This window comes from Salvia miltiorrhiza, chromosome 8 (genome assembly GCF_028751815.1).
Source record: "Salvia miltiorrhiza cultivar Shanhuang (shh) chromosome 8, IMPLAD_Smil_shh, whole genome shotgun sequence".
Taxonomy (NCBI): domain Eukaryota; kingdom Viridiplantae; phylum Streptophyta; class Magnoliopsida; order Lamiales; family Lamiaceae; genus Salvia; species Salvia miltiorrhiza.
The window spans coordinates 28102961-28116527 of record NC_080394.1 but is presented as its reverse complement, the minus strand read 5'-3'; the positions used below and the strand labels follow the sequence as shown (position 1 = coordinate 28116527).

At 34.8% G+C, this 13567-nt stretch overlaps 1 protein-coding gene across 1 annotated transcript; it reads left to right on the top strand.

Annotated features, from left to right (window-relative positions):
* Window positions 1–5803: 5803 nt before the first annotated feature.
* Window positions 5804–13480, top strand: LOC130997425 (inositol phosphorylceramide glucuronosyltransferase 1). Its single transcript, XM_057922740.1, has 10 exons — window positions 5804–6260; window positions 7080–7200; window positions 7362–7547; window positions 7864–8027; window positions 9287–9394; window positions 9516–9653; window positions 9752–9859; window positions 11004–11286; window positions 11380–11503; window positions 13131–13480. The coding sequence occupies exons 1-10, from the start codon at window positions 6018–6020 to the stop codon at window positions 13270–13272; spliced, it is 1617 nt and encodes a 538-aa protein (XP_057778723.1). The 5' UTR covers window positions 5804–6017; the 3' UTR covers window positions 13273–13480.
* The last annotated feature ends 87 nt before the right edge of the window (window positions 13481–13567 follow it).

Genomic DNA, 13567 nt, shown 5'->3' with positions numbered 1-13567 from the left:
AAATACTTGAAATAAAGAACTCCATTTAAATAATTAATTTAAAGGTCAATATATAATTAAATTAATCAAGCTCAATTTAAATTAATAATTAAGAGCTCAAATAATTTAAATAGATATAAGCCCAAATTAATTAGATAAATTAAGTCTATCATGTTTTTTTTTTCTTTGAATAAGGCCCAAACAATTAAATTAAAATAGGCCCAAATCCTTTAATTAAATCGGCCCAAGAGTTTAATTAAATCGGCCCAAGAATTTAATTAAATCGGCCCAAGAGTTTAATTAAATCGGCCCAAGAATTTAATTAAATCGGCCCAAACAATTTAAAAAAAAATCGGCCCAAACCCGGCTGAAACCCGGCCCAATTGAGAAAGGCCCACTCCTCTCTATCTCTCTCTCTCTCTACCGACATTCACTCTTCTCTCTCTCACAATATTGGTTCTCTCTCTCTCTTTATCCTCACTCTACCGATTCTCTCTCTCTCTCTATCCTCACTCTACCATCGGCTCTCTCTCCCTTCGTTCGGCTGAGGGCGGCGCCGCCTCCGGCGCGCCGCCTCGCCGTCGCCTCCGCTCTCTCTCTCGCTCGATTCCGGCCGCCTCTTCTTCCTCCAAGATCTGCCGCCGCCGCCTGCTCTAACCTCGGCGAGAATCGCCGGCTCCGACGCCTCCCTCACTCATCGCCTCCTCCTTCTCACCTCAACCTCTATCTCTCTCGCTCTCTCGGCCGCTGGAAGTCAGCCGCACGCCGCCGCCTTGGGTGTTCACGGCCATCGCCTGGCCGTGGAAGAGCACGGCCGCCGCCGTTCGTCGTCGGATTCGCTGTGAGGAGCCGAGCACCGTCTCACAAAGGTAAGCCCCCGGATCTCCCTATTCTCATTTTCTTTTTCTTTTTCCTCATCTTTTCCCCTTTCTTGGCAGATCGGAGACAACGGCAGGTTCACCGTCGCCGCTCCGTCGCCGGCGACGAGCCACCGCGGCTGCCGCCTCCCTCTGATTTCGACTCACACACACAGTAGGTTCAAGCCACAATTTCAGTCATAGCATAGATGATTTGAGCAAAAATCAAATACTGTAAATGCTTATTGAAAATCTGAAATTCTTTTCTTGAAACTGAACTAGTCTGTAAATTTCAGTTCATATGTGCATATGTAATCATGTTGTGAAATATCAGAACAGCCGTATGAATTGGTATGAATTGGTGGTTCCCTGAGGGTGATGATACCTTGAGTAGGTGGATAATAGTCTCTGCAGATATTGTATATCACAAAAATTAGAAATCAATTTGGGAAGAGAATGGAAAGATGCAGAAATTTCTTTGTTGCATTACCTTAAAATTGGCTGTGAAATTGGGCTGCAGTAGTTGAAAATGGTGGTGTGAGAATGGTGAAAATGGCTGTGGTTTTAAAGAAAAATGGGGTGGTTTGGATGGATGAGGATTGTGGAATTTTTTTCAACTTACAGGTATGAATACCTTCAGCCTACATGTATGACTGAAGAATTTCTTCAGCATGCGTAGCAAGAATTTCTTCAGCATGCTTAGGATTCAGCATGCTTAGGATTATTCAACTTTAATCATAAAAAAAAATCTAAGAGATTAATGTATTAATAATATGGTTCCAAACTCATTTAAATACATTAAGACATATAAGCCTAATTCTTATTGAAGCATAAAATCCATTTAAGCTTGCTTCTAACATAAATTAAATTACTCATGGGCTTAAGTAAACAATCGATAAAAGATTCATATTTAACACTTCAGTGTTAAATTCTCCACAATAAATTAATGGACTCAAAATCTATTTTGAGTGCATCATCCATTGAAAATAAAAAAAATAAATCATCACATATATAAATTATCAATTTCATATAAGTTCGTATTTTATAAATGGATGCTGAACTCTAATTACCATAATCAATCCTTAAATCAGTAATTAAAAGTATATAATCCTTAATAAAAAGTCGGGTCGTTACAGTGAGTGAATAGGAGTATTAAATAAATTGATGTGAGAGAAATTAAATGTGAATTTCTTGGGCAGTAACATGTAATGATGATATTCTTAAAAAAGATTTTAAAATATTATTCACCCATGCACTGATGCTTAATAGTTTGTTCATTTGTTGTACTGATATTGACGTTATTATATATGCGAATAAAAATTTTCAAACTACTAATAAAAAAACGTGAGTTTCAATACAGAAAGTAATTGTATGTTGGATTTTTGGTGTAAAATTGTTTCATAAAAATATAAATTAGAATAATGAAATTATTAATTGCTAAAATTAATTAAAGCTGTAGTTGGTTACTATATATTAAGCCTAATTAATAGGTTATACGATTCAGTTTACAAGGTTTGTAGAATAGTTTATATATTGTTTTTAAATTTTATAAATTGATTGAAAATATAGTAATAAAAAAAGGTTAAATATTTAGTTAACAAAACACAGTACTATTTAACACATGAATTTTGATTTGTCTCTTTTTCCACTCAATTTTAATATTTATATTTCTTGATTTTTTTTTTACTTTCTAAGAAATGTTTGTGTTTTATTATCTTAATAACATAAGTCGTATATTGTGAAATTCTTTTGTTTTTTCAGTTCCTATTTTTTGTATTATGTAATATAAATTTTCAATTTGATATCATTACTTTGTATTGTTTTTCTTTTTTTTTTTGTCACTTAAATTCATTTATACAATTCTATAGTACTCCTATTATCTACGAGTATTACAAATACGTATGAATAATTGGACCATGCGACTTATTAATAATTGGACCGTGCATCGCACGAGTAAAATACTATGGCGGGTGTGTTCAGCTCTGGCAATGGAAATTTACTTTGGCGAATGTTGTCAGATCTGGCAATGGGAATCTACTCTGGGACGCGGATTGGGTCGGGTACTTATCAAAGAACTTAAGGAGTTTTACCAAAGCAACACACCTTATGTTTAATCTCCTAATTAATTTTACAGCCGGTCTCCTGTGCGGCGACGTAGATTTCCATTGCCAGAGCTGGCAACACTCGCTAGAATAGATTTCCATTGCCAGATCTGACAACACTCGCCAAAGTAGTTTTCCATTGCCAGCGTTGACAATATTCGCCAGAGTAGTTTTCCATTGCCAGCGCTGACAATATTCACCAGAGTAGCTTTCCATTGCCAGAGCTGACAATAGTCGCCAGACTAGATTTCCATTGCCAGAGCTGACAATACTCGTGATAGTAGATTTCCATTGCCAAAGCTGACAACAATCGGGTCAGAAGCACGAGTTTGGAGCGGGTCGACCCGTCGCACTCATGTGCGACCGTCGCAAAGGAGAAATTGCGATAACAAAATATATAATAGACATCAACATTTTACAAATCTTGGGCTTTGATGTCAGCGTGATTCTTCAATTATTGTTAAAACAAAATACTATATATTAGATATACAATTTATTGTTAAAACTGAAACTTTTCTTTTTTTATTATTTAAGTAAATAATTTCTATGAGATACAGAGAAAATTACATTGAACTAACTTTTTTTTCCATAAGCCCAATACTTATTTAATGTTTTTAGTCCGATTAATTACTTGCTCTTGAGCCTTCATATTTTTTTGTGGGCCAAATTAAAATAATAATAAAAAATATATATTTTTTGGTCCATTTATAGAATTACTTTATATGCACACGGATTTTTTTATGTATTTTTAGATTTTTAATACATAAGTTACTTATTTAATATGAACTGTATGATATGAAAGTTATTTATTATTTTTATTCCTATTTTTTGTAGTATATAATATACATGATTAATTTTGTATTATGTACCAATACTATACTTCACAAATACGTATGAATATTCATGTCGTATTCCTAGAAAATGGCCCAACAAATCTACTCTCTCCACCAAATTTTCGCGGCAAAGAAACAAATCGGTGCACACGCTCTCCACCTGCCTAGAAAATGGCACCGATTCATATACACAATGGTTTGAAAATAAGATAAAAGGACCAAGCAACATATACACAATAGTGAGATATTCTTATTCACCGATAAGGTTAATTACAGATTAATTACTTGAATTGATAAAACAAAGTATTTTGATTGTGTTATAGAAAGTCTTATATATAATTGTTTAATCAATATACATGTTTTTTATTTCTGTAAAGATATTTATATAATGAAAAAAGAAATTGTTGTTAAGATATTAAAAAAATATATGTTTGGTGAGATATAAGTAAAATAATGAAATTTTAATTGGTTTATTGTTTAAATATATATATATTTTTTTATCAATTAACAATCTCGGAGTTAGTTATTTTTGTGAAAAAACCAATGAAATACTTTTAGTTTGATGGTGTAAGATGTCATTCAATTTATGTGCATATTTTTATTTATGTGCGTCATCCTCTTACAAAAAAATAAAAATAAAGTTCAAAACATATTTAAATTTTATAATTTACGTATACATATTCAAGTGGTTGAACAAACTAATTCGAAAACTTATTCCATCAAACTGATTCGAAAATTTAAAGGCAGCCAAGAAATTTGGGAATTTTAAAAAAATTATTCAAATTAGGATCAAGTTCATGCTGAAAATTTTCGAATGGAATTCACCAACAAATATGTAGAAAGAAGCTGAAGAAGTAGATTAAAGAACACTGCGATTGGGGATGGCGATACCTACCGAAAATTTTCAGACGCCTCTAGGGCTTCTTCAGGCCACCGCAGGTGTTAGGGCTTCTTCAGCAGCCACCAACTTTTCACGCGCGATTTGAAGAAGACGAAGAAAGCCGCCGCGATTTCAAGAAGATGAAAATAGCAACGTTTTTTTCAGGAACAAACTTTGAAGAATCTTGTGTCTGAATTTGTCTTACGTAGAGGAGAAGAAGAACGGCTGAAACGCTGTCGTCTAGGGCTTTTTAATTCCACCTAGATTAAATGAGTCCACGTGGATTTGCCATGGTGTAAGTCCGGCAATCCACGTAAGTTTCCGATTCCCAAAAAAAAATTGTAGGACATGGATGATATTTTTGTGATAGGTTGGGTACCGTTTTGATATTATCGTTAGGGTGGGACATTTTTGAGAATTCGCTCAAACGATGGGACAAAAAGTGACCTTTACCCTTATTTTTTTGTGGCTCATTTTTTTATATATCTTATTTCTGTTGTGGCACATATGAAGAATAAATATATATGAGTTTAATTAGGCTCATATATTCAATACAATACTTCTGAATGTAATGTAAATTATCAATTTTGTATTATGTAATGTAAATTATCATTTTTGTTTAATTTCTCTGTATTATATTTTACTATACATTACAATATTTCTCTGTAAATTATCAAAAAAAAATTAGACTCCTATAGTACTTCTACTATACATTATAAATACGTAAATTATCGGACCGTGCGAAGCACGGGTATAACTTAATTAATTTGGGCCTCCATATTTTTTTGTGGGCCAAATTAAAATAATAATAAAAAAAATATAATTTTTGGTCCATATATAGAATTACTTTATATGCACACGGATTTTTTTTATGTATTTTTAATATTTTTAATACATAAGTTACTTATTTAATATGAACTGTATGATATGAAAGTTATTTATTATTTTAATTCCTATTTTTTGTATTATGTAATATACATGATTAATTTTGTATTATGTACCAATACTATACTTCACAAATACGTATGAATATTCATGTCGTGTGAATCACGGGTATGTTACTCTTATTATATATATTACTTTTATTAAATACGTATGAATATTCATGTCGTGTGAAAAATTGGACCGTGCGGAGCACGGGTATAATACTAGTAAGTAAGATAAGTAGCGAGAGTTGACGAAAATTGTCAAGTTTGAACATCTACAGCGGAGACGCACAGACGACAACCTAGACCACGCCAACTTTCTGATTATATTATCATCAAAATCATTACATGTACGTGAAATATACTGATTTCAAATCGATACATATTCCCTCACTCCCAAATTTTCATCAGATCTTTATCACCAAATTCGCACGACTACGATGTCGAGTACGTGGAGATTAGGGTTTATTTGTTGGGTATCAATTGTATCGATATTGATTGGATTTGATGGAGCTTTGGGATCTCAGAATTCAGAAGAAGCATACGTCACGCTTCTCTACGGTGATGAATTCCTGCTTGGCGTCCGAGTATTGGGGAAGTCGATTCGGGACACGGGTTCCACCAAAGATATGGTTGCTTTGGTCTCTGATGGAGTTTCCGATTATGCTAAGGAGCTGCTTCAGGTGTGTGTTCCTACACTAGATTTTGCGATTCATTTTTCTAGGTTCTGGATGATCGGGTTTTTTATGCACTTCCTAGTTGCCTGATTGTCGTGTAAAAAGATTGTAGCTTGTTGAATTGCTGATTTGATTGTGGTGGATTGGAATTTGATTGTCAGCAGCTTGGTTGAAAGTTGAACTTTCTTTCTTTCCTTCTCTTTCTCATTTAACAACGAGAAGAATATGTATATTTGGTCTCTAGTCCATGGGGATTTTCTGAAGTTACTTGTTTTAGTTCTAAGATGCTTTCCTAACCTGGAGACTGCAGTAAGAAATATGTATGTCTAATGATTATATACCGAGAAGAGCACGATTGGGATCCGTGATTGTTTTTGTTAGTTTCTAAGAATGTCTTGCATTTATTGAAGTGTTTACTATCATTATGCATTTGAATGTTTCTTGGTTCAACTCTGTTTGTATTCTCTACATTTCAAGCTCTAGAATTGGTACTCTTTATGCTTTCTTGCATGCCAGAAAAGCAAGTGGCTGGAGTTCTTTGTATTGAGTTTGTTTGCTGAGATAGTGGCTATCTAGCATGATGCTGATGAAAGAATGCTGTTTTGTACTTCCTCCGCCCCATTTGAAATGTGTTAAAAAAATAAGGGCACTGAGATTAAGAATTGTGTGATAAAGGTGTAAAGTGAGACATTTTAAATGGGACAACCCAAAATTAAGGGCAAATTTCTTTCTATTTATGGGTTGGGCCATTTCAAATGGGACGGAAGGAGTAGTACTTTTCTTATCCTACATAATCTCATGTGCTGTTCTTGTTCGCTCATGCAGGCTGATGGCTGGATTGTGAAAACAATTAGTTTACTGGAAAATCCCAATCAAATACGTCCGACAAGGTTTTGGGGTGTATATACGAAGCTTAAAATATTTGACATGACTGACTACAAAAAAGGTAATATTTCTATCTAGTAAGGTTGAGTAGAGTAGGCCGTGGAATTTTGGCTAATTCTCATAGTTAATGGAACATGCTGTAGTTGAAATTCAATTTGTTGATGCAGCGAATCTGATGCAGTTGTTGTGAATCTTGTCTATTTTCCTTTTACATTTTGGCAGTGGTGTACCTTGATGCTGATACAATTGTAGTAAAGAACATTGAAGATCTTTTCAAGTGTCAAAAATTTTGTGCCAACTTAAAGCATTCAGAAAGGTTGAACTCTGGAGTAATGGTGGTTGAACCATCAGAAGAAGTATTCAAGGACATGTCGAGCAAAATAAATACAATGTACTCTTACACTGGAGGTATGACTCAATTATTTTATATGGTTAATGTATTATCTGAATTGCTTATACCGTTTTCTAAACAAGGGGCCCTCCTAGTTTGTTTCTATAATTGCCGTGGTATATTAGGTTAATCTTTTATTCTTTTTCCCCATTATTCAAATGGAATATGATATGTCAGGTTATGCTTGTAATTTATTTTTGTGCATCCATATGAAATGTGTTGAACTCAACCATATCTTCCAGAAGGGTTAATCTCTTAGTTAAGATGGCACCTTTTCTGTGTTCATTTTGATGGGATATTTCCTGCTTAATTTGTTCATCTTTTACTGTGCAGGTGACCAAGGATTTCTTAACTCATATTTCCCTGACTTTGCAAATGCACGCCTTTTTGACCCTCATGCATCTCAGGAGGAATTGAAGTCTAGACCCGTACCTCAAATGGAGAGACTTTCTACCATATACAATGCAGATGTTGGTCTTTACATGCTTGCTAACAAGGTATCGCTTGTTACCTCTAATAAGATGCATCGTATGCTTCTAAGTGGCCAAGTGTATGCTCGCCACCTGATAATACGATTCTTCTTCTTCTTCTCTCTCTCTCTCTCTCTCTCTCATTTAATGTCTAAAAACAGGTTTTGTAACTTTCAAATACTATAAATGTTGATAACACTAGCTGCTAAGTCAACTATTCTCTAAGTCATAGGTCGTACCTGTTTTCTTAAGCATCTTCTTTCTTGTCACGTATTACTTCTCTGTTGCCTCTTCTGGACACCCCAACGATGGATGTCCCTAGTGTTAAAGGGAGAGGTCTCGGGTTGATTCCCCATTGCTGTCTCCTCAGTCCTCCCCCAATTCAAAGAAAAGTATGACCTTTCTGTTTTGGGGGTGAATGTTTATCCCATGTTTAAATTCTTCTGCAGATGCTATAAAATCTTAAATTAAGGCTTGATGGGAAGATGACTAGTTATTTAAAGCAATGATTCTGTTGTATGTTACAATCCCTTATGTCCTTTGAATTTTTAACTATTACTTGCTTTATACTATGCATTGAAAAAATGGAATTAATAGAATCTTTTCTAGTATTTTGATGATAGTCAAGAGATAGTAGATAAAGGTTATTGGGCGCGAGAGTAAATTTTAAGAGTTATTTGCGGCAGTTTGAAGTTCATATATTGTTGAGATCTAGTTTCGGACATTCGCGAATTGCAACTGGAGGAAGTTAACTACGTATATTTAGATTTAGATTAGAAGTGCTGAGGGGACACTAGAAGTGCTGAGGAAGAAAAGTGTAATCAATGAATTTTCTAGATTAAGAGCAGTTATATATGATAGCATGTATTTTTCGGTTGAAGATGTTTTTCTTGCACCCATTGTAGATTGTAAATTCAGCTAATTCCACTTAATCAAAGCCGGGCAAGCTTAAGGCAGAAATGCAAAAATGGTTGCCTGGTTTCCTTGACCCTTCTTTCTTTTTCCGTTTTTTCAGAAAATTTTAAGTAAAATCACTGCATTTCCTTTACAATATATGATGGTCAATCAGTATATCTATATTTTCTGGTGTGGGTGTGTGGCTACATGTTTATACCAGAGAAGACATTATATGGAACATATAATTGGGCTGGATTATGTACGATTGAAGTTTTTAATTAAAAGAACATTCAAGTTGCTTATCTAGAAGAAATGCTTTGTTGAAGGATGCAATCTATTTGTAATGACTGTAAACCTTGTAATATTTTAACACATGCTCTTCTTTCCAGTGGATGGTTGATGAAAAAGAACTTCGTGTTATTCATTACACGCTTGGTCCTCTTAAACCTTGGGACTGGTGGACTCATTGGCTTGTAAAACCTGTTGATGTCTGGCAGGTACTAATTCTGTTTCCAATACGATGCATCATAAATGGTCTTATATGCTTTTGGTACTGGCTGGATGTTATTTTTATACTTTCAGTGATCAGTGACAAGATATTTTTTGTTGATACTGCAGAATGCCCGGATAGAGCTTAAAGAAACTCTTCCGGGGACTGGAGGGGGTCAAAATCCAAATGAAGATCTTCTAGTCAAATTTCTTTTTCTGCTTCCACTCGTCTTCTTTGTTTTCTGTTATTATCGCTCCTCCTCACAGGTTAGCTACTGTGAAATTTTTTCCTTCGTGCAGATCTTTATTATCAGATTCGTTATGGCTAACATTTGTAAGTCTGTAACTATAATATATTACTACAGACACGACCACTGTTGGATCATATCAGACACCTTTACTATAAATTAAGATCTGGAGGTGTACTTGGTTACTCTTCTGTCGCTTCCTCCACCATCAGCTCAAACCAACAGGTATGCTGTGCTCGCTGCCTTTTTTTAGTAATTATTTATTGCTGACGGATGATTTTTTTCTTTGGATTAGGAAGAAAAACTGTTCGATACAGATTATGTGTTGTTATCGTATCATGTCCTATTTCTGTTGTGAAAGACATATATAGTAAAAGAAAAAGAAATGCATATTGCACAAGCAGGATTACTGTGAATTATTGATCCTATCTTTCTCTCAAATAAATCTGGAGTGGGAGAATATCAACAGCATATCCAGACTGAGCCCCAATCTCTTGGCTGTGGGGGTTCAGTAGGTTCTTAAGCAAGTGCTATTTCTAATTAATTAATTAATTAATTGTTTTTATTTATTCAGGCTTTTTGTATATAGTTGATTAATTAATACTCCCTCCGTCCCCAAAATAAGTTCCTCTTTGGGGACGGCACGGGTTTTAAGGAAAATGGTAAAGTGTATTGATAGTGGAGAAAAATATATTATAATTAGTATTGGGAGTGGTGAAAAGGTGAAAAAGTATTATAATTAGTATTGGGAGTGGTGAAAAAGTGAAAAGTAAGAATAAATAAAGTATTATTAGTGGTGGGGTAGTTGTCCAAAAATAGAAAGAAAGAAAGAGGAACTTATTTGGGGGACGTCCCAAAATGGAAAAAGAGGAACTTATTTCAGGGACGGAGGGAGTATTATTCTTATTATTTAGGCTTTTCAATGATGTTGAGATCAGTAGGAGTTTACACTATTTTTTCTTCCCTTTTTATTGTTTTTTTTTGGGTTGGGGGAGGCTTGAGGCCTTCTCCGACACTTAAATTGGGAATATATCCTATGGATTCACAATTACTGTCGCAAGACCTTATCTTTCCGAGATAGGACTAAAGAGAGTTCTTATAACTGGCACTGGAGGTGGAGGCCACAATCTCATCCAGGATTGGAGAATGAAATGTTTATGGATCATATTTTACCATCGAACTTAGTTGAGATGACAAATAAAAGAATAAAGAAATGAAAAACTACAAGAGGAACATGTTCTCCTTTATAAAAATCACAATTACATTTATCTACATGATGCAAGCTTTGGTTGTGTGTTCATTTTAGATCTTCAACCTTTAAAGTTTGAATGATCTGATATATTTACTATGATGATATATGGAAACACAGTTTCCTAATGCAGCTCTGGGCAAAGTTCCTACTTTTCTGGGTGCAATCTCGGTGGTTGTTTGCTTTATGGCTGCTCTAGCTTCCCTTGCACTTTCATTTTCAATTGTGCCTCGACAAGTTATGCCATGGACCGGTTTGCTCCTTGTGTATGAGTGGACATTCACAATATTCTTTTTACTGTTTGGAAGCTATCTATATTTAATCCATCGATGGGGATTGCATGTGGCCCATCAATCATCTGTCTTGTCACATCCCGAGTCTTCAGATTATGATTCTGGAAAAGGTATAATTTACTGCAGGAAGATTACATAGTTGATCCTGTTTGCATCTTGCATCTTCCGATTATAAGAGTTGTTGATGTTTGGTTTCTTATCAGGTCATGTGAGACAATTGTCATCTTGTGATGTTGCTAGTTGCTATTATGGGTTAGGGATGGCATCTCTTGCCCTGGCAATTCCTCTGCTACCTTGTTTCCTCGGAATTACTGCTCTATTTTTGAGGTATTTCATTATTGACTTATTGTCTCCCCTCACTCCTTTTGATATCTTTGTAATAGTTTAAACATTTTCATTATGCTACTCCATAAATATTGGTATGCTGCAGCTGAAGACTGAACCATAGCTAACTATATGTTTGAGCAAATGTGCTTTGGGCCTTAGTTTTATATGGCATCTGCCAACAACTATTTGGTGGACTTTTGATTTGCCCATTTTGTTGGTATACTAGCAGCTTAAGATTAATATAGGAGAAGCTTACTACAGGCTTATTGCTACAGAAACATTAGCACTTTACAAAATTGATATTCAAGTTATCATCGTAGGCGGTAGGCTAATGAATGTCACTGTACTTGCTTGGAAAAATTGCTGAGATAAGTAGAAACTGGTTTAGTATTTGGTGGTCCAGTAATGAAGATTGTTTTTAGGACTTTTCTTTGGAAATTATGGATTGATTGGGTTCGAAAATGTCCTAGATACTCAGGGAGAATTCTTATTTAAATTCTGTAATGTGAAGATGTTCAAAATTGTGAATTCCATTTTTGGTTTGTTTCTCTCTTTTCTTTGAGATGTTATGGACTTGTTCAGTGTTTGTGTGTTTTTCCTATGATTATTCGTCCCACGGGGATTCCACAGTTGATTTTCATAGAATAGAGCTCTTTTAACATTACCTTTTTTGAATTTCGCTCACGATTTTCAGTAAACGCTATATCGCATGTTGATTAATGCATTCTAGAATTCAGCTGTCACATATGACTGTACTAAACAATGCATTCTTCTGACAACTGACGAGTAGTTACTCAAATTGAATAAGCCAAATAAGTTGTGGCAAAAAAGAGTCTCATTGCACCTTATTTGAAACTAATGTTTGATTATGTTATTAGATCTCTGCATTTAAGATCCACTAGATATATACACAATAAAATTGAACTTCAGAAGGACAGAGGCGGTAATCTTTCATTTCACAATATTGGGAAGAACATTTTTTGAACATATAGATAAAATATAGATTACTGGATATGCCTTGGTCGATGGACTATCGAGGGAGCATTTGGAAAAGTTGTAAGGTAGATCCCATAAAATAGTGACAAGTAAAGTTGCTGAAACTGATCTTTTCATTATGGATAAGTTATGCAGTTGATAATGATAGTTGTGGGATTTTGCCTTAGGACACATACAACCAATATACATCATAAAGCTGTCAGAAAGAAATGCATAAATAACCAGTTTATGCAATTTGCTATGAAGTGTTGTTTAAGGGAGTTCACAAACTTTCTTTAGTGTTGTTTAAGGGAGTTCACTACTCTTCTGATGAGTAACTACTCTTCTGATGCCATGAAGTGTTGTTTAAGGGAGTTCACAAACTTGCTATGTTTCCTTTATTCACAAGAATAGTGAATTTGCTAGAATTGAGCAATTGTTAAAAGATGGAACAAGCAATTAACTACTATGATATGAATAACTTTCCCCGATGGACTAACCTAGTGCTGTGGCTTGTGACTTTAGTCAATTTAGCTACTGCTAGAAACACTTGATCTTTTCAGTGGCTTATTGTACAGTTCTGTAATTTGATCGAACCTACTATTGGCATCCGATTTTTCTGCATTTCGTAATACATGCTTACGTTGTACAGGTTAGGTTTGATGGTAGCAGTAGGCATTGTGTTGGCATCGTTTATGACCTGTGCTTCGCAACATCTCTCATTGAGAGCATTTCTGAGGGGCATTGAAGACAGGGATTCACCAAGGCTCCGGAGTTTTTGTTCTATCTTCTAGTCTGCACCACCAATTTTGTTGTAAGCTAATTATCAACAACTAGATAGTCTTTTTCTTCTTCTTTTCTTCTGCCTTTAATTTGTGAGTTTTATCCCTGTAATTTATGGCTAAAACATTCTTTCAGTTGTATATTGCACAAACTTATTACCCTTAAACAAGGATTGTAGCTTCATTATGATAATTTTTGACATGATAATGATTGCCACTACACGAAAATAGCAAGTTAATGTTTAGGTCTATTGTGTTCCTATTGTTATCATGTTGATACGAGGCTGCGGAAGTTATAGTGTAAGTG